At 46.2% G+C, this 21,266-nt stretch overlaps 2 protein-coding genes and 1 pseudogene across 2 annotated transcripts; 1 reads left to right on the top strand and 2 right to left on the bottom strand.

Moving 5' to 3' along the window:
- Nucleotides 1–5,244: 5,244 nt before the first annotated feature.
- LOC138764753 (histone H4) lies at nt 5,245–12,014 on the bottom strand. The gene has a single exon (XM_069941001.1). It carries the CDS (start codon nt 12,000–12,002, stop codon nt 11,691–11,693), a length of 312 nt encoding a protein of 103 aa, XP_069797102.1. The 5' UTR covers nt 12,003–12,014; the 3' UTR covers nt 5,245–11,690.
- On the top strand, nt 8,421–8,930 carry LOC138764748 (histone H2A-like; annotated as a pseudogene).
- Nucleotides 12,015–12,750: 736 nt separating the features above from the next.
- On the bottom strand, nt 12,751–13,454 carry LOC138764746 (histone H1-like). Its single transcript, XM_069940994.1, has one exon. The coding sequence runs from the start codon at nt 13,415–13,417 to the stop codon at nt 12,755–12,757; it is 663 nt and encodes a 220-aa protein (XP_069797095.1). The 5' UTR covers nt 13,418–13,454; the 3' UTR covers nt 12,751–12,754.
- Nucleotides 13,455–21,266: the final 7,812 nt, after the last annotated feature.

Raw genomic sequence — 21,266 nt, 5'->3', positions numbered from 1 at the left:
CGGTCGGGGTGGTGAGAAGGACCAAATGTAGTCCCTCCCATCAGGGTTCCATTGAACCCCTGACCCTGTTGCACATCATCACAAACGAGCCTGGGCATATGTGAGAGGGCATTTTAAAAGCTGCACGCACTCTAGAGGCTGACTGGTGAAGGGCACGTGTTCTTCTTTGGCTTGGCTTCGCGGACGAAGATTTATGGAGGGGTAATGTCCACGTCAGCTGCAGGCTCGTTTGTGGCTGACAAGTCCAATGCTGGACAGGCAGACACGGTTGCAACGGTTGCAAGGGAAAATTGGTTGGTTGGGGTTGGGTATTGGGATTTTCCTCCTTTGTCTTTTGTCAGTGAGGTGGGCTCTGTGGTCTTCTTCAAAGGAGGTTGCTGCCCGCCGAACTGTGAGGCGCCAAGATGCACGGTTTGAGGCGATATCAGCCCACTGCCGTTGGTCAATGTGGCAGGCACCAAGAGATTTCTTTAAGCAGTCCTTGTACCTCTTCTTTGGTGCACCTCTGTCACAGTGGCCAGTGGAGAGCTCGCCATATAACACGATCTTGGGAAGGCGATGGTCCTCCATTCTGGAGATGTGACCTACCCAGCGCAGTTGGATCTTCAGCAGCGTGGATTCGATGCTGTCGGCCTCTGCCATCTCGAGTACTTCGATGTTGGAGATGAAGTCGCTCCAATGAACGTTGAGGATGGAGCGGAGACAACGCTGGTGGAAGCGTTCTAGGAGCCTTAAGTGATGCCGGTAGAGGACCCATGATTCGGAGCCGAACAGGAGTGTGGGTATGACAATGGCTCTGTATACGCTAATCTTTGTGAGGTTTTTCAGTTGGTTGTTTTTCCTGACTCTTTTGTGTAGTCTTCCAAAGGTGCTATTTGCCTTGGCGAGTCTGTTGTCTATCTCGTTGTCGATCCTTGCATCCGATGAAATGGTGCAGCCGAGAAAGGTAAACTGGTTGACCGTTTTGAGTTTTGTGTGCCCGATGGAGATGTGGGGGGGGGGGGGGTGCTGGTAGTCATGGTGGGGAGCTGGCTGATGGAGGACCTCAGTTTTCTTCAGGCTGACTTCCAGGCCAAACATTTTGGAAGTTTCCCCAAACAGGATGTCAAGCGCTGAAGAGCTGGCTCTGAATGGGCAACTAAAGCGGCATCGTCTGCAAAGAGTAGTTCACGGACAAGTTGTTCTTGTGTCTTGGTGTGAGCTTGCAGGTGCCTCAGATTGAAGAGACTGCCATCCGTGCGGTACCGGATGTAAACAGTGTCTTCATTGTTGAGGTCTTCCATGGTTTGTTTCAGCATCATGCTGAAGAAGATTGAAAAGAGGGTTGGTGCGAGAATGCAGCCTTGCTTCATGCTATTGTTAATGGAGAAGGGTTCAGAGAGCTCATTGCTGTATCTGACCCGACCTTGTTGGTTTTCGTGCAGTTGGATAACCATGTTGAGGAACTTTGGGGGGCATCCAAAGCCCTTTCCTACTCACTGTGTCAAAGGCTTTGGTGAGGTCAACAAAGGTGATGTAGAGTCCTTTGTTTTGTTCTCTGCATTTTTCTTGGAGCTGTCTGAGGGCAAAGACCATGTCAGTAGTTCCTCTGTTTGCGCGAAAGCTGCACTGTGATTCTGGGAGAACATTTTCGGCGACGCTAGGTATTATTCTATTTAGGAGAATCCTAGCGAAGATTTTGCCTGCAATGGAGAGCAGCGTGATTCCCCTGTAGTTTGAGCAGTCTGATTTCTCGCCTTTGTTTTTGCACAGGGTGATGATGATGGCATCACGAAGGTCCTGAGGCAGCTTTCCTTGGACCCAGCAGAGCTTGAAAAACTCATGCAGTTTGGCATGCAGAGTTTTGCCGCCAGCCTTCCAGACCTCTGGGGGGATTCCATCCATACCTGCTGCTTTGCCACTTTTCAGTTGTTCAATTGCCTTATATGTCTCTTCCTGGGTGAGGACCTCATCCAGCTCTAGCCTTAAGGGCTGTTGATGGAGCTGGAGCAGGGTGGATTCTTGGACTGGGCGGTTGGCACTGGAATATATGCAGTCTTCTCAGAACTCATGTGGTGGAGGGTGATGGGGAGGTGTGACTGATTGGAAAAGGGTGTGCATAGCGGATAGCCATAAATGATTACCGTGCGTGTCAAGCCATGTCTGGTAGCTGGTTCTGTGCATACAGGTATTTGGTATAAAGCTGTCAGCAGCAGGGAAAGCCAAGTTCAGTAAGCTTGGCTAATTTTGTCTTCAAGGTCTGCTTGGCACGTTCCACTATTCCTGCTGCCTTTGGGTGATAAACACAATGTAACTGTTGTTTCATTTCAAAAGTATTACAAACTGCATGGTTAATAACAGCAATAAAATGCTGTCCATTATCTGAACTAAGGTAGTAACAAGGAACATCAAAGCGAGGAAGTAACTCCTTACATAACACATGCACTACAGTAGAGGCCTTGTTGTCCCTTGTTGGGAAGGGATCAACCCATCAACTAAAGCAATCTATTATTACTAAAACATATTTATAATTCTGACATCTAGGTAAGGTACTCAATAAAGTCCAGCTGCATTATATCAAATGGTTCTTCTGACAAAGGAGTTTGACCAACCTGGCAAGAATGACCTTTACCTGGATTAAAATGGGCACAGGTGAGACACCTGCTGCTAAATACCCAGGTTGCCAATTGATCAGTCCTACAAGTTTGCCCGGCTGGAGTTACCCAAAACTCAAGTACATCAACATAATAACAACTGGAACATTTCCATCACTCGAGTTCTCTATTGGAAGCGTCCCTCTGGTGGAGTCTATATCTCCTGGATGGAAGGTAGAAGGCTCGTTGAGGAGGACTCATGTTGCACTAAATCTTTGGGGACCCCATCCTGAAAACCCTGCTCTGCAGCTTTACCTGCTTACTGCCTCATTAAGCTTAGAAATCATGTCTGCAACTTGAAGGAGAGCAACCCTCTTTGGGAGTTGGATTGCTGATAACAAACTCTGAACCATTTGTTTATGGGAAATGGGTATCCCTGACGATGTTATAAAACCCCAATTTTTACACAACTGTCCAAAATCATGTGCCACCCTGAAGATGGACTGGGAATCTGTGTTGCTGTTTACCGACAGGCCCTCGGAGAGGATGCAAGCACACACTAGGGCGAAGAGCTCCACCTGTTGTGCTGAAGGAGCTCCTTCCATAGCAGCAGCCTCCAAGATTTGTCCATTTTGATCCATCAAGTTATAGCCTGTGTGTCTTGTAACTTGCGAGTCAATGTAAGAACTTCTGTCAGTGTAGGTGATCAGTCAGGTCTTGCTGAGGTAATACTGTGAGTTGGACATTCTGTAAACAGTTGTGCTTTGGCTCCTCTGTCTCTTAAGGTGGGTGCATCACAAAGGTGGCTGGATTGACCATTGTTGCTGTGTGAAAGGACAGTTGGAAATTATTAAGATGATGCTATCTCATATATATTTTGCCTTGCCATGGTCAAATGTTGTGTATGTAGCTTTCCCAGCAAGGCTGTCACCAAATGTTCTGTATAATCCACTATATGTTGTTGGATTGTCAGGTTGGCGGTGAGTTGAAGAGATAAATAGATAGCTGCCAAGATCTGAGTGCAGCATGGAAGGCCCAGCATCAATGGCTCCATCTTTGTGGAGAAGTAGTCGGTTGGTTGGAAGGAGTCGCCGTGTGTTTGAGTTAAGACTGCAGTGCCTTAAAGGATTCTTCCTCTTGCTTTGTAGTTGAAGCCACTTCTTCTCTCATCACTGACTACAACCTTCCACCAAGCCTTATCCATCTGCCTTGCTAACTCAACTCATGATCAGACATCTCTGTGAGAGGAGCTGTTTGCTCGAAGTCTCTAGCCCAACAAGACAACCTCTTCTCCATCTTTACACTGTAACCTGTCTTCTTCTTTGAATTGTGAACAAATTTGTATCTTGCGTGATCCCTTTAAGAGTATTCCTGGCTGTCTTAGTTCTGTGTTCTGTAGTATTCTGCACAAACTGATTGCGTTAGCTATTCTTCTGGGCTTTCTGCCAATTTGCCTGGATGGTAGAGCAGTATCTTATGTTTTTCTGCAGAGTTTTCTCTGTCCTCACTGAGGCTTCAACTTAAACGTGTTTTAACAAAAGCTTCTAGAATTTTCTACAGACGACTTTCTTTAAATCTTAACTTCTTTGTTACAGTGGCCAGATGATTTATCATGTCTCTGGGTTCGAACACTAACAGGATCGAAAATACTTTGGGTACTGCTGGCGCAGAGGGGACCGCTGCTGGGGGGGAGGTCAAGATACAGGTGGATAATATGCTAGTTGTCCTTAAGGGGGTCCCCGAGTGGCACTCGGGGTCCATCCTTCATCATCCCAGGGGTCACTCGTCTCTCCCTCCTCCATCAGCCTTAGGGCTTCCATTTGACTATACAGATTTTGTTTATCCTGTATGGGAGGCTTCTCCTGCCTGCGCTTTACTTTTTCCCTTTCCTGATTTTTTTGTCCTGCTCCTTTTTATGTGCATGTTCTTTCTGGAGGACATCTGCAGGTTTTACTGTCCTCCCTCCTTCCCCCTTCTGTCAGTGGAATTCCCAGTTTTACGGCGTTAGTCTGCCAACTTGCAAGCTTATCTTTTTCTTTCCTTTCTTGTGCTAACAGACGCCACTTTCCAATTACCTCTTTAGTTTTATTATTTGTGGGCCTCTTCCAGATTAACTCTTGTGCCTCTTTAACCAATTAATCATCCCCCCCCCCAACGACCAGCATTCTCTCCCTAGTCTTTTATTTAATGGCCCAGAAACTTCTCGAATTATCTTTTCATCCCCCCAGATATTTTTCACACATATTTTGTAATGGTGAACCCCATTGATTAGTTGTGTCTACACAATTCCCCATTGTAGCTCTCACACTGACAGTCCCTGACCGGACGAGTTCCCTGAATTCTTAACTGAGCTCCCTGAGCTCTCACACTGATGGTCCCAGACTGGACAAGTTCCCTGAACTCCTACACTGATCCAACCTTTCGCCAATCACCCTTAAATTATGTCAGAACTCACTCTCTCCAGTTACAGAAACATGCAAAAATACCAGGTTCAGAGCAGGGTAAACAGAGTATACTCACTCTGTGGGCCCTTCCCTTGGTCTGCACCAGAAACCCTCACTTTGTTCCATCCACCAAAGATTAGATGAGTCTTTGGAACCCCACTTCTGACACCAAATGTGAATTCCAGGTCCGCAGGGTGCTCACATGAAATGACTGACTTCAACTACAGTTGTGGTTGGATCATTCTTTAATCTGCAGATTAGGTTACTTTCATTTACCGCAAATACTGAAATGCATTCAGGAGTCAGTGACAAAAGTGCCCCTGAACAGCTACAACACATTCTTTTTTATCCTGATCAGTAGCATACTGTATAATGTTACACCAATCAGAAAAGACCCCATCTGTGAAGTCTCAGGGTGCCAATCAGTGTAGGAGCAGGAGCTGCTGCGACCTTCATTGCTTTGACGTATTTTGTGTCAACTTTTTGCTATTTTATTTCTTCTGCTGCTTTCCCAACATGTTGCAAAGCCCAACTACACTATACTAGCCCCTAGCTTTATTTACATTTAAGCCAACATCCTCACTGCTGCAGCTCATCGCTTATGAACGAGGACCCCTGATCCCTATGGATATAATCTGGGTACCCAAACAGGGTGAACACATGGCAAAGTGCCCTGATAACTGTGGTAGGGGTCATATCAAGACAGGGGAAGGCAAACAGGAACCTGGAGAATTCATCTATGATGTTAAGGAAATAGACATTTCTATTGGTCAAGGGCTTCAGCATGTGGGTGTACTAAGTGAATCCAATACCACACAGGAAGCAGGTAAATGGTCTGTCCCGAGTGTGAACCTACTGGTGCACATGCAAACCGGAGGGATGAGAACCCCTTCCAGCACAAGGAGCAGGTGAACGGTCTTTCCCCGGTGTGAACCCGCTGGTGTACCCGCAGAGCAGAGTACCTAAAGAACCCCTTCCCACAAAGAGAGCAGGTGAACCGCCACTCCCTGGTGTGAATTGTCCAGTGTAGTTGAAGTTACCCTTTGCAAGAGAATCCCTTCTCACACACAATGCATTTAAAGACTCTCTCCCCGGAATGATTGTTCTGGTGCTGCAGGAGGCTGGACGAACCCCTTCCCACACATGCAGCAGGTGAATGGACTCTTCCCAGGGGGGAACACACTGGTGCAACTCCGAGTCCTTTGAGGTTTGGAAGCTCTTCCCAGTCAGAGCAGGGGAACGGGCTCCCCCTAGTGGGGACACACTGGTGTTGCAGCAGTGCCTCAGAGCTGGTGAATCCCTCCCCACACTCTGAACAGTCTCTCCCCAGTGTGAGTGCAGGGATGTGTTTCGTGCAAGTCCAAAGAAAGACCCCGCCCTCACCGCACACTTCACTTTGGATCAATTTAACTGCTATATCACTGGTCACCTGACCCTCTATGTAAGCCAATTGGCTGAAGTCAAGTTCAAGAACTCAACGGGTATTGAGTTTCGCCATGTGGCAATCCCTGCGCTCTAAATCCACCAATAAAACTGGCTGATACTATGATCCCAAAGAATCAGTCTGATCACTATGTTGCGTTGTCTGAAGCTTCCTGCCTGGACATGCACCACATGCACCATGTAAAAAGAAAAGTTGGTGGAGTGAGAGGGAGAAAGACATTCCCTGCAGCCAATGTTTCAGGACAACAAAGCCTGGAGGCATGGCCAGCAACACGACAAAACGTGAAAGTGTCCTGAACTATGAGGGGATCACCACAGACAGGTAGACTCACGGAGGTTGAAATTTAGCACAGAGAAACAAGTGTGATATGTATTGATGGAATACTATGCGTCAGCAGAACACTGAAAACCAAAATGCCTGTACTGTACTGTTCTATGAACCAAGTGGCATCTATGATTTACAGAACATGAAATGTGATACCAATCCCACAGGCAGAGGAAAATTTGATGCCTCAATTTTCATGGAAAAAGAGGGAAATAGCTCGATTCTATATCATAGAATAATTTCATTAGACAATTTCAGATGGAGAAAAATGTAAAACCCTGGTATGGAGTAACTTTCTTAGTTGATTGCATAGGTAAGTGGATGGCATTAACATCGACTTTACTGCTTTTCGTTAAATCCCCCCACACCTCCCCTTCATCCCCTATTGCCTTTCCCTAGCTCTGCCTCTCTCTTTCCTTTCCCTCTGTCTCCTTTCACAATTATCATCTTTCCTGTATCTAATATCCTTTTTGTTACTCTGGACTCCTCCCTTGTCTTTATTCTGAGCCTTTCTGTTCTCTGCTTATTCTTGGCTTATTCCTTGAAGGACTGAGGCCCAAAATGTTGGTAATATATCTTTACCTCCTCTTGATGCTGCGAGTCAGGCTGAGTTTCTTCAACATTTCTGTGTGTTCTTACTAAAATCAGTGTCTACAAACTCATAGGTAACATTACCAACACCTTGATAGCATTCGCAAACCAGATCACTAAAGAATTCCAGATTTTAACAGCTACTAGGAAAGGTCACAGACTGACCACCTTTAAAGTATGAGATGGTAACAGGGTGGATTCAAAACATACCATGGGTGTCAGTTAATTGGATATAAATTGAGTGGACAGACTTGTGGTCTAAAATGGCCTGTTACCATAGAACATGACAGCAGAGAAACAGGCCATTTTGGCCCACCCTCTCACACTGCACCCAGAGGTGACCGATACAGAATGGCCCCACCCTCTCACACTGCACCCAGAGGTGACAGGTGGAGAATGACCCCACCTGCTCACACTGCACCCAGAGGTGACAGGTACAGAATGACCCTATCCCCTCACATGCACTCAGAGGTGACAGGTACAGAATGACCCCAAGTTGAGGTTTCAGTGCCAACATGTTCCTGGTGTCACTGTTGAATTCCTGCCCTCTTAAAGGGCCACAGAAACATCATACTCTCATCTGTTTTTCACAGTCATTAATCAGGTTGACAATTAGGAATGATTAAGGTGGGCAAAATACAAGCGTTTTCACTGTTTAATTGCTACTGTGGGTACGTTTTATGATCTGAACCCCCGCATGTTGTAACTACCCCAAATGCCATCACCACCCGAGATCAGTCAGTTCACAGTCTTTTCCTGGAGGAACATTTAAGCCTAATTACTGCAGAGAATTGTTTCCTTTCCCGCATCTGTTACTTCTTGAAATAAATCGGGTAACTCTGTTCACAGCGATTCTCGGGACATGAATACACACGATGTAAATGTGTCGTGATTGAGTGATCACTGATGAGCAGAAATCACGCCAACAATCAGATTCACAACAACTTGTTTCAGACTCTGCACAGATGAAATTTCACGGCCTTTTCACATTTCGGGGAAATGGGCCATTGTTCTTAGCGTTCAATGAGCTGCTGCCTGTTCATTGGTTGCTCTTGGAATGGGGACCTCACTCAGCCAATGACAGTGAATGTCCAATCATCAGGACCTTTTAACATTCCTCCAAAAGATACAAGATGGGCGACTGCGACCTCAGCTTCTTATGAAGGAGTTGGTGAAATTGTGGAGATGAATTGACGAGGGAAATCTAGCGGTAAAGCTCGGTCCAAGGCCAAATCTCGCTCATCCCGGGCTGGACTGCAGTTCCCCGTGGGCCGTGTTCACAGGCTCCTGAGAAAGGGCAACTATGCTGAACGGATGGGCGCCAGTCTATCTGGCTGCTGTGCTCGAGTATCTGATGGCTGAAATCCTTGAGCTGGCCGGTAACGCGGCCAGGACAAGAAGAACCGCATCATCCGCAGACACCTGCAGCTGTCTGTCCGCAATGACAAGGAGCTCAATGAGCTGCTGGGAGGAGTGACCATCGCTCAGGGCGGGGTGCTGCCCAATATTCAGGCCTTGATGTTGTCTAAGAAAACCGGTGGAGTTAATAAGTGAAACGGCATGAAGTGAACCCAGTGACTAAAGGCTCTTTTCAGAGCCACTCAGTGTCTGGAATGGCTGACCGGGCTGGGGAGAGCGCGGGGAAAGAGTTGTATGAAAGTTTTATGATAATTATGGGCAAGTTTCTGGGCCAAATTGAACAGAGAATGGTCAGGAGCAGGACAGAATTAAGATCTAAGAACTGATCCACACTCCATATCCCGACACAGGATGACGTTTATTTGGCTAAACGCCAAAATTCTTGCAGACAACAAGTGGCTGGACATGTACAGGGGTATGGGGGAATTCTCATCCCGGGACCACCTGACGGGACGAAGAGTAAATTCCAGGAGCACCGTGGTGACCAAACTGAGTAGTTGATTCCGTGATGTTAAATGTAATCAGTTTTGATTGTTTGTTCGTCACGATCCCATTTAACACATGCATACCACATTCAGAGGGTTGGGAGTGGACTGGAAGCATTGGAGTTTCCATATGAAAGCCCAAGTGACTCCATTGAGCCGCAGAAACAACTGCACTACTTTAACTGAAGGCTCAAAACACAACAAAAAATCAGGGACTGTCACAACTCCTTAATGTCAAAATTGTGCCTCTTCAAAGAGCCTTTCTGGTACTTGGTGCCGAGGCCGGGTTCGGGCGCACTCCCCGCAGATGTGGCCGGCCAGCTGGATGTCTTTGGGCATGATGGTGATGCACTTGGCATGGTTGGCGCATAGGTTGGTATCCTCGAAGAGCCCCACCAGGTAAGCCTCACTTGCCTCTTGCAAAGCCATGACGGCCGAGGTCTGGAAGCGCAGGTCCATCTTGAAGTCCTGAGCGATCTCCCGCACCAGGCACTGGAAGGGTAGTTTGCAGATCAACAACTCAATGGATTTCTCGTAGCATTAGATCTCCCTCATTCCAATGAATGTTGAGGATGGAGCAGAGACAGCACTGATGGAAGCATTCTACGAGCCGTAGGTGATGCCGGTAGAGGACCCATGATTCAGAGCCGAACAGGAGCGTGGGTATGACAACGGCTCTGTGCACGCTGATCTTTGTGTGTTTCTTCAGGTGATTGTTTTTGCAGACTCTTTTGTGTAGTCTTCCAAAGGCTATTTGCCTTGGTGAGTCTGTGGTCTATCTCTTTGTCAATCCTTGCGACAGATGAAATGGTGGAGCCGAGGTAGGTAAACTGGTTGACTGTTTGGAGTTCTGTGTGCCCGATGGGAGATGTGGGGAGGCTAGTAGTCATGGTGGGGAGCTGGCTGATGGAGGACCTCAGTTTTCTTCAGGCTGACTTGCAGGCCAAACATTTTGGCAGTTTCCACAAAACAGTACATCATGCGCTGGCATTCATTGGTAATACTTCATCACCAACATCGAAGTACTCGAGTTGACAGAATCCACAAGCATCGAATCCACGCTGCTGAAGACCCAACTGTGGTGGGTGGGTCATGTCTCCAGAATGGAGGACAATCGCTTTCCCAAGATTGTGTTATATGGCAAGCTCTCCACTGGCCACCGAGAATGCACCAAAGAAAAGGTACAAGGACTGCTTAAAGAAATCTCTTGGTGCCTGCCACATTGACCACCGCCAGTGGGCTGATATCGCCTCCAACCGTGCATCTTGGCGCCTCACAGTTCGGCAGGCTGCAACCTCCTTTGAAGACCGCAGAGCCCATTGCACTGACAAAAGACAAAGGAGGAAAATCCCAACACTCAACCCCAACCAACCAATTTTCCCTTGCAACTGTGCCTGCCTGTCCCGCATCAGATGTCAGTCACCAACGAGCCTGAAGCAGACGTGGACATATCCCTCCATAAATCTTCGTCCGCGAAGCCAGCCAAAAAAGCAAAGAAAGGATATCTCCCTCAGAGCCACTGTCGGTAGCAGAGACTTTTTCACCCCACTTTGACGGCCAGCTGTTTGCAAGATTTCACTCCGGTCGATTTGCGTACCATCTGCTTGGTCTCGCCCATTCCGCTTCAACATTACGAACACAATCTGAGACACAGGAACTGGAATAATGAACCTAGCGCATGCTCCAACTTATAAACAGTTGAAGATCCGCCCCACCGCTCTGAATGGCTGGAGCAGAGATGGCAATCATCGTGTTCCATGGCTGTGATTGGCTCCATAATCAGATGACTCACAGGGCTGTTTCAGATCCTATGGGGCGGGAGGGATATTGTCTCTGACCGAGAAGCAAAGAGGAACACTGGCTGCAGAGGGATTGGCTTAGTTTATTTTCAAATCACCCGCCAATTTTGGAGAACAATTTGATGGAAACCGGTTCTCCCTGATTCTAACTCAGATCATTTTAAATATCGGTGAATTTTCTCATTCAACCAGTGTGTCTGAAATTGGGCTGCGGATGGACTGAACCGCTGCTGAAGCGGATAGAATTCAGCTCTGGCGGAGGCTGGAGAAAAGCGACCGTTCCCGGGAGGGAGTTTCCAGGCCGTTTTAGCGACACCGCATTATCAAGAGTTGTGCGGGTCAGAGAGCGGAGATCGCCTCGAGGGAAACCGGCTGTAGATCACCCTTCATTCTTTAAATCCACCATGAATGTCGACATTATCTCCTCTTTCCTCGTCAGACAAGCCCTGATCATGAATTATTGTGGTTGGATTCAAAATGCAAGAAGGAAAAATTTCAACAGTTAATAGTTTCATCCCAATTCGTGCCCATTACAGTAGCTCCCTCTGTGAGGCGGTGGGTGGCTCTTAGAAGAGCCTTTGTTTTGTTGTGTGGAGAAAGGACGGAGTTCTTCAGCCGCCGAAGCCATAGAGAGTGCGGCCCTGGCGTTTCAGAGCGTACACCACATCCATGGCGGTGACCGTCTTGCGCTTGGCGTGCTCGGTGTAGGTGACGGCATCCCTGATCACATTCTCCAGGAAAACCTTCAGCACCCCGCGGGTCTCCTCATAGATCAGCCCCGAGATGCGCTTGACTCCGCCACGCCGAGCCAGGCGGCGGATAGCGGGTTTGGTGATGCCTTGGATGTTATCACGAAGAACTTTACGGTGCCGCTTGGCTCCGCCTTTGCCCAGACCTTTACCTCCTTTTCCTCTGCCAGACATGGTCCCACTTACTGAAGTCGATGATCAATGGCAGCCCCACTGCTGCCGGCCCCTTTTATACACAGCGCCCCGACCTGGCTGAGGACACGCAGTGAAGGGGAGGGGAGGAGACAGAGTCAGAGTGACAGACAGGGCAGAGAGCGGCCTCTCATCTTCCGCCCCGGCCCCGGAAATCGCTAATTTCCAAACGTTATTAGCAGAACAGAAACAGCGACCGCGAACAACACACACGGGGTTACATTTTTTCCGATTTTCTGAAATTCTTTAAATAAGCGCCGTGACAATGAACTGACGGTGATATTCCCGCTGAAGCTCTGCCCCTTCGTTAGTATAGGAAGGAATCAAGGTACATTAAAATTAGGAGCAGGAAACGGCTATTCGGCCGGTCGATACTGCTACGTTATTCAATCAGATCAGCTCTGATCTGCACTTAGACTCGGCACTATTTCCCGTAACCCTTCATCCCGTCCTTTTCAGAAATCTGAGTTTTGGAAGCATTAAAGACCGAGTGAGGCCTGTCCCGGTCACCCCATTCTCGGGGTTTTGTTTGGTTACTGGGGACCGGTCGGGTGCAGAGAATGTGGTGGAGTTACCGGGGATGGTGGGGCTTCGCGTGAATGATTCCCCGCTAGAATGTGAACGCGCTGCCGGGACAGGAGTGACGTGACTGGGGTGCAGCTCTTCACTGAGGGATGTGAGTGGCTCTGAGAAGAGCCGTTGGGGTCAGGAGTTTACTCGTTGAGGTTTTTCTTTCACTTCTTGGCCGCTGCCTTGGGTTTAGATTTCGGCCGGGCCCTGGATTTTACAACCTTTTTGGTCGCCTTCACCTTGGTGACTTTGGCCTTCGGGGGGCTCTTGAACTTCTTCGGGGTCGCCTTCTTGGCCACTGGCTTCTTGGCCGCCGTCTTTTTAGCCGCTGGTTTCTTGGCGCCGTGTTTCTTGCTGGGAGATTTCTTGGCCGCGGGTTTCTTGGAGGGAGATTTCTTGATGACTGGTCTTTTGGCCGAAGATTTCTTTGCCACCGACTTCCTGGACTTCGACGCCGTGGCCGCTGGTTTCTTCGCTTTCTTTGCCAATGTCACTGTCCTTTCTTTCTTCCCGGCCTTGAAGTGACCCGACAAGCCCGAGCCTTTGCATTGAACCAGGAGGCCGCTGTCCAATTTCCTCTTGATGCTCGTCTTGATGTGCGAGGCGGACTTGTGCACATCGACGCCGCCGTCGGCCAGAGCCTTCTTTATGGCGAAGTAGGACATCCCCCCGCGCTCGCGGCAATCCGCCACAATCTTGTCGATCTGATCGCCCAGCCTGGGACCGGCTGGCTTGGGCCGAGCGGCCGCCTTCTTCTTCTTGGGAGCCTTGGTTTGGGCGCCGGGAGTGGCAGGAGGAGCCGCTTCGGCTGCTGCGGTCTCGGTCATGTCGGCGGCTCTGCACAAATTCTCTCCGAGTTTCAGAACTGAGTGAGAAATGATGCGGGAGGCGGCAGCACAGAGCAACTTAAAGGCAGCGAGCGGACGGGGCGGAGACATCCTGCTGTCAGCTCCCGCCACCACCGCCTCTCTGTGTTTCTGTCCCCTCCAAAATTCTCCCATTCCTATTAACATCGGAAACCCCGGAGTCCCGGACTCACCCCCGACTGTCTCCGAGGACCGAATGTTTGTTGTAAAGGGATTTTGATCCGAATTCAATGAGACACTTCCCGTTTAAACTCGTTTAATTGCTGCACCGACCGCGTTCTCTCCCCCAATCACTGACATGTTTCCTGCTTTCCGACAGAAATATTAAAACCAACCAAAACTTTGTCGTTCATTCCCACTTCAGCACTGAGCTGGGGGTCGGCGCTATCCCGTGACAGGGAAATCTTGTCATTTTTCACAGGAGGGGCCGGCAAATCCGGCGCTAAGGTCGGATTCACAAACACAGAGACTCCAGTCAAAGACACCGCCCCTTGAACACAGTCTCTCTGACACAATGTTCCCTTCGCACCTTCACAGCACAAACAGTAGACGGGAGCACAGATCCCAGCACCGGTTTATCGTCTAAGCTGCGGATTCTCAGGAGTTCCTTGTGGTGGGGGGGGGGGGGGGGGGGGGTGGGGAGGTGGCAAGGCGTTCGCCATAGCGGGTTGTCTTTGGGGCGGTTGTGGTGGTCCGCTGGGCTGTGTGAGTTGCCCCTGGGGGGCGTTGATAGTCTGCACCAAGTCCTTGTAGAGGATGATATGTGTGTTTGTGGTGGTGGCCTGGTGTCTCTGACACGCGCCAGTCCCGGACAGGGACTGTGTCCTCATAACCATCAGGGTATTGCATATTGCAGGTTTTAGCGTGCAGGAGCTGGACCCCTTCCACCAACAGGTCGGTCTTATGGCTCCTCTCGTGATTCCTCAACAGAATGGGTCCTGGAGGTGAGAGCCAGGGCGGCAGAGTGGTTCCAGTCACTGATCTCCTGTGGAAGGAAAACAAGCGTATATATGGAGTCATATTTGTAGCAGTGCATAAGAGAGATCGCATGGCATGGAATGCCTCTGGCAGGACGTGAGACACCTCTAGACCTTTTGACTTAAGGATCAGGAGGATCGCCTTCCAGATGGTGATGTTTTCTCACTCCATCTGGCCATTTCTCCTGGGGACAAGAGAAACTTGTCCGTGAACTACTCCTTGCAGATGATGCCGCTTTAGTTGCCCATTCAGAGCCAGCTCTTCAGCGCTTGACGTCCTGCTTTGCGGAAACTGCCAAAATGTTTGGCCTGGAAGTCAGCCTGAAGAAAACTGAGGTCCTCCATCAGCCAGCTCCCCACCATGACTACCAGCCCCCCCACATCTCCATCGGGCACATAAAACTCAAAACGGTCAACCAGTTTACCTATCTCGGCTGCACCATTTCATCAGATGCAAGGATCGACAATGAGATAGACAACAGACTCGCCAAGGCAAATAGCGCCTTTGGAAGACTACACAAAAGAGTCTGGAAAAACAACCAACTGAAAAACCTCACAAAGATAAGCGTATACAGAGCCGTTGTCATACCCACACTCCTGTTCGGCTCCGAATCATGGGTCCTCTACCGGCACCACCTACGGCTCCTAGAACGCTTCCACCAGCGTTGTCTCCGCTCCATCCTCAACATCCATTGGAGCGCTCACACCCCTAACGTCGAGGTACTCGAGATGGCAGAGGTCGACAGCATCGAGTCCACGCTGCTGAAGATCCAGCTGCGCTGGATGGGTCACGTCTCCAGAATGGAGGACCATCGCCTTCCCAAGATCGTATTATATGGCGAGCTCTCCACTGGCCACCGTGACAGAGGTGCACCAAAGAAAAGGTACAAGGACTGCCTAAAGAAATCTCTTGGTGCCTGCCACTTTGACCACCGCCAGTGGGCTGATAACGCCTCAAACCGTGCATCTTGGCACATCACAGTTTGGCGGGCAGCAGCCTCCTTTGAAGAAGACCGCAGAGCCCACCTCACTGACAAAAGGCAAAGGAGGAAAAACCCAACACCCAACCCCAACCAACCAATTTTCCCTTGCAACCGCTGCAATCGTGTCTGCCTGTCCCGCATCGGACTGGTCAGCCACAAACGAGCCTGCAGCTGACGTGGACTTTTTACCCCCTCCATAAATCTTCGTCCGCGAAGCCAAGCCAAAGAAATACCTTGTGGTCCTACTTATCTAATCCCAAGCCTTTCAGAGGTTGCAAACTACCCAATAAAAATTCTGTCGGATCTAAAAGTATTTTAATCTTATACAGGTATTCAAAAAAAACAACTGAATTTTCTTCCAAAAAGATTGTATATGTATACATGACCAAACACCAGGAAAAAAAAAGTTCCAACTGTATTACCACATCTAAAACACAAATCTGATTAATGAAAACCATACTTTTTAAATTTTTCAGGTGTTAAGTATAATTGATGTAAAAAATTATAGTTAATCATTGCATAATGTGCATTTATTAATCTAGTTACTCTATCATAACAAATATCTAACCAATCATCCTTGGAAAAAATAAAACCAATATCCACTTCCCATTTACTTTTAGATTTATCCCAACCCTTTTTATCCATACCATCCTGTAATATTTGATACATAGATGAAATGAAATATAACCCTTCTCTGGTACCTTCATAAGAAAAGTCTCAAATTTAGTAATTTCAGGTAAAATCATATCTCTACCAAACATACATTTTACCAAAGATCAAATTTGATAATAGAGAACCAAAGAGTTCTTATCAATACCAAAACTGTCCCTCAACTGATTAAAAGATAAAAATTTACCCTCTTTAAAACAATCTCCCAAATTTTTCACACCTTTAAATCTCCAATGCAATAAATGTTTATTATGTATTGAAAAAGAAATAAGTTGATTATTATACAATGGAGTCAAAGCCGATAATTTACCCCTAAAGCCTATCATTTTATTTTTCTTTATCCATAACTTCATTAAATGTTTTAGTATAGGTACATTATATTGTTGGAACAAATCTATATTCCATCTAAACAAAAATTGATGTATTTTAAATTCAGAAATATTTGCCATCTCAATTTTGGCCCAACTAGGAGGCTGTACCAAATCCATCAATGAACTAATAAATTTAAGTTGGGCTTCTTCATAATAATTTTGAAAATGTGGTAAACGTAATCCCCCTAACTCATATTTCCAAGTTCATTTATTCAAAGCTACTCTCGAAAATTTACCTCTCCATAAAAACTCCCTCACCATTTTATTCAAATCTCCAAAAAATATTTAATCGGACTGTTTAATCCTCGAACATTAAAAGTAGCAAACCTCAACTTCGACATAGCTACTATTATTGCTAAATACCAATAATATCAACATATATAGGCCCTCCAACAGGAAAAAATTCACAAATTAAAAGCTAACTAAAATAAAAATAAAGAAAAAATAATAAAGAAGAAAAAAAAAATCCCCCCCCAAAAAAACTACCAAAAGGTAGTAATCCCCTAAACAAAAATTGGGTGTGGGTTACCCACCAGTGGCTGATGACTAGTAAAGAACTTCGAGCAAATCTGTCCCTCCCCAGTCAAACATTGAATAACATCAAAATATCATAATAACAAAAAAAGAGTCAGAAAAAGAAAATTCTTCTTTTCATCCAAGAGATTCCAATCTCGAAGATCCCATTTCAGAAGAAGTTGGACTCTTTTCATTCCCGTTTTTCCAATTTCTGCCATTTCTTCCATTTCCAGAACAACCAGATTTTTCTTTAGGAGACAATGGTGGACTACATCTTTGTCCTCTTATATCTGGCAATGAATCAGCAAAAATCATTGCTTCACGATAATTCTCAAAAAACCGAAATTGATAGTCTCGATAAAACACCTTCAACACTGCCGGGTAGTAAAAAGTAGACTTATAACTGTGAGAGATGGGAAAATTGACCTAAAATTATGAACATGGAAGAAACTAAAGTTCATCAGTAAAATGGCTGAAACCAGTTCAAACAGGATAAGTTTGGGGCTTAGGATGCAGGAAAGCAGAGTCAGCACGATTAACATAAGAATCTTCTATCCTTTGTGACAAGACCATAGGACTAAGATAAGGAATGGTAAGGTACAATAGAATGTAGGAAGTTGAGGTAGTCTGGATCAGATAAGGGTCTCCTAGCCCTGGACAGAAGTACCAAGTCATACATTTCTAATTAGCTAACCATACACAGATTTATACATATGAAATTAGCCAACCCTAGATAGAATGAGTCAACTCTGCATATTAAGAGACTGTAGCCCAGAGAATCAGGAAGGTGTGAATAAGGACAATGACATGATGGGGCACCCACAGGATACCCCCTGGTCCTCCAAGTGTACTGAAACTGCACGTAGGCAGGAAGAATTACCTATGCCAAACCCATCCAGGGGGCAGAAGAATGTAAGGGGGAGGGCATTCTGATACTGAAATTGACTGTATAAAAGTTGGGTGAGCCCCAGTATGTGTGTGTATTCCCAGGGTAAGGGGAAGCACCCAACTTTGCATTGTTGTAGTAATAAATGTTCTTTGTTCTCAATTTTTGTCTCGAGCAATTTCTTTAAAGGTACTTTAATTCCTAACAAATGGGGGCTCGTCCGGGATCACACTCCCTCCACTGACAGAGTACCCCGACGACGAGAGTAGGTGCACCCCGGCTGATTCAGCTGGACTCACGGGCGACGGGTGGCTGGTCAGTGGAAGAAGCGAGTGATATCCGAGAAGAGGCATTGAGAACAAACGGCGGAAGGACGCGCGCTAGAGCAGTACTGCCAGAACTCGGTAAGAGTATTTTACTTGTTCCTAAGTATGGGAATAGCGGGCAGTAGAGATGAGAGTCCTGACACAGGACGTGACCACCAGATAGCTACGTACAGCCCGCTTGGGATGATGTTATCTGAGTGGGGCACAGGAAAGACCCGCGGTAAAGACAAACTGACGACGGTCAGGTATTGTTGTAATGAATGGGTGGGATACCCGGTTAAAGGGAGCTCCGTGTACTGGCCAAAATTCGGATCCGAGGATGAATGGATGTGTGAAGCTTTGAACTTATGGCTCTATCAAAACCAGCCAGACAATGTTGAGAGCAGGGAATATGCAGCCTGCTGGCTCAAGGGATCCATTGAACAGCTGGTTTTGAATGAGAAAGAATCCAGGGATAAGAGAGAGGAGGAACCTCTTGTCCCTGAATCACAGGGTTGGGATGTGTTACATTCCCTCCCTGCACCCTATGTTCCTCCTATGCCGGCTCCTATCTTTCCTTCCCCTCCTATGACCTACCCTTCTGCACCTTCCCCACCTCCCCCACCACTAGAGAAGAGAGAAGAGAGCAGGAGTGGTATGATAACTTGCTCACAAAGCACTCGATTACCACCTCTGTTGGCAGGAGAGAGAGGTAACTTTAATTCAGAACAGCGTGAGACTCTTCAGGAAGAAAGGGCAGAACCCTTTGATTCATTTCCCAGGGAGCAGGAACCCAGACCTAATAAGCTAGAAACCAATTGGATGAGACCACTGTGGGAAGTTCCCATGGGAGACGGTCTCGGTTTCGTAAATGTGCCCCTGACCAGTACTGAAGTGTGTAACTTTAAGAAAGAACTGACCTCCCTGATAGAAGATCCCCAGGGATGTGCTGAACAGTTAGACCAATTTTTGGGACCAAATATATATACAATATGGGGGTCTCGACATAGAATCCCCAGCAGGGGAACAATTGGTACTAACAGGTTTTGTTACCAACTCAGCCCCAGACATTAAGAGAAAATTACAAAAGACAGAAAATTGGCATGAGCAGGGAATAACCCAGCTTCTACAGATCACACAAAAAGCATTTGTCCAGACATCTGAGGATAAGCAGAAAGCAAAGGCTAACATTTTGATGCAAGCAGTTAAAGGAATAGTAGATGAGTAACATGAAAAAAGGCAGGGACTGTGTGCCAGCTCCTGAATGTTGGGAGAAGTGCAGGGAGTGGGAGAGTAGAGACCAGAGATAATTTCATAAATCACGACTTCCCACTTCAGTCACTGACCAATATTGATTAAAATTCATGCTAAAATTTAAATGTCATAAAGGATCATTTTTCAATACTGTAGAATTAGCGAATTTAACTACCAGTTAATTCCAATTTATGAAATAAATTGTATTTAAATGTGATTTTGCACAGGGGGTACCTGAGAGTTGAGTGATGTTATAACATTTGCAGGGAGAAATGTTTGCGCAAATAGGGTGAGTTCTATACATCTTAACTTTAAGTGTATGTGAGATAAAGAAAGGATCTGATGTGTAAAGTGGCTGGATCAGCCAGTTGAAGGGGGAGTGTGCATGTCCCTTTAAGTGCACTGTGGCACTTGAAATTGAGGCTTCAGGCTCTTGTCTTGCAGTTAGAGGTATGGAGCCCTATCAACACATTTAATACATTTCTTCTACACATTCAGCAGTCAAGGTCCGTGAGTTTAAAGATCACCCACCTCTGGAGAATAAAGATACCTCTGGGGATTCCTATGGGGATTCCTATAAGTTTAATCATTCATTTCTCTGGTGCATTTTCCTCTGGAGTGAAATTAATGCCTCAGCACAATTTCTCTGTATTGCCGCTGTTATTTAATTCATGATAACTTTCCCCCATTCATCAGGTTTATATTTAAATCCGGTAGTGCGGAAGTTACATTGTAAATAATCACGGAGGTAAATCCTGCGCAACTGGATTCAGCTTAATGGAGAAATAAACCTGCGAACTGGTCTATGGTGGTGTGTGAGTACTGCAATAGGTGGAATATGATTTAAATTGGTGGCATAGTTCAGAACAATTGGGTGCATAAGAATAATAATATCATTAAGAACTCACAGATCTTGTACCAGATGCTATTCAGTACATCTTGACTTAAGGACTGGAGAAATTGGCATGTTAGAATGAGATTGGCATGGTACCAATATTTCTTGATTCAATAATGACTCCACAAGCTCCAGGATTCATGCAGCAGAACTTTTAAGTGGAATATAATAGAAACTAGCCTGTACTTAAATTATTGTGTGTGCAATCTTTATAAGAACATCTTTTAACTTTTTTTTGGTGACTGTTTTACAGACTGTTTTAAATAAGGCCAGCTCCTGTGAGCTGTGGCACAAGGCATTTTACTTAAGGCAGAACTAAAGGTTGAATATGTTTCAAGTTCTCTTGCAGGGGCTCTTGTGCTGCAATGTCTGTTATGTACTCACTCTAACAAATTGGAGGGTTGTGCCCCATACAGACAAGCAGCTCCAACTGCATTTTAATAAGGTCTAACATATTCAAAACCCATGCAAATATGGTTTGTGTTTCATTTTACAATTTTTACACTAACACAAGGGAAAGTCAGATTGTTACAAAGTGCCGTAATTTAACATTTTTTTTCGTTTCTTTAATGGTTTATTCAGTTATTGTTGTATTTTACTTGTCTTTTGATTATTCAGTTATTGTTGTATTTTATTGCAGTTTTCAATGAGCTTTACATTTATTGTGTTTTATTCAGTTCTTATTGTATTTTATTGCAGTTTTCAATGAGCTTTACATTTATTGTGTTTTATTCAGTTCTTATTGTATTTTATTGCAGTTTTCAATGAGCTTTACATTTATTGTGCTTTATTCAGTTCTTATTGTATTTTAATGCTGTTTTTAATGAGCTTTACATGTATTGTTCATTGTTGTTTACTAATTTCTTTGGAATATTGTTCGTTAATGTTTTAAGCCCCCCTGGAATAGGGGCAGCAGAGGTTACAATTCAGCTCCTTTAGAATGTAGACAGGGCA

Source organism: Narcine bancroftii, chromosome 5 (genome assembly GCF_036971445.1).
Source record: "Narcine bancroftii isolate sNarBan1 chromosome 5, sNarBan1.hap1, whole genome shotgun sequence".
NCBI classification, from domain to species: Eukaryota; Metazoa; Chordata; class Chondrichthyes; order Torpediniformes; family Narcinidae; genus Narcine; species Narcine bancroftii.
Note: the sequence above shows the minus strand (reverse complement) of the source record. Positions and strands in the feature narration are given on the sequence as shown.

Coding starts and splice junctions, on each gene's coding strand:
- LOC138764753 (XM_069941001.1), bottom strand. CDS start 12,002: ATGTCTGGCAGAGGAAAAGGAGGTAAAGGTCTGGGCAAAGGCGGAGCC.
- LOC138764746 (XM_069940994.1), bottom strand. CDS start 13,417: ATGACCGAGACCGCAGCAGCCGAAGCGGCTCCTCCTGCCACTCCCGGC.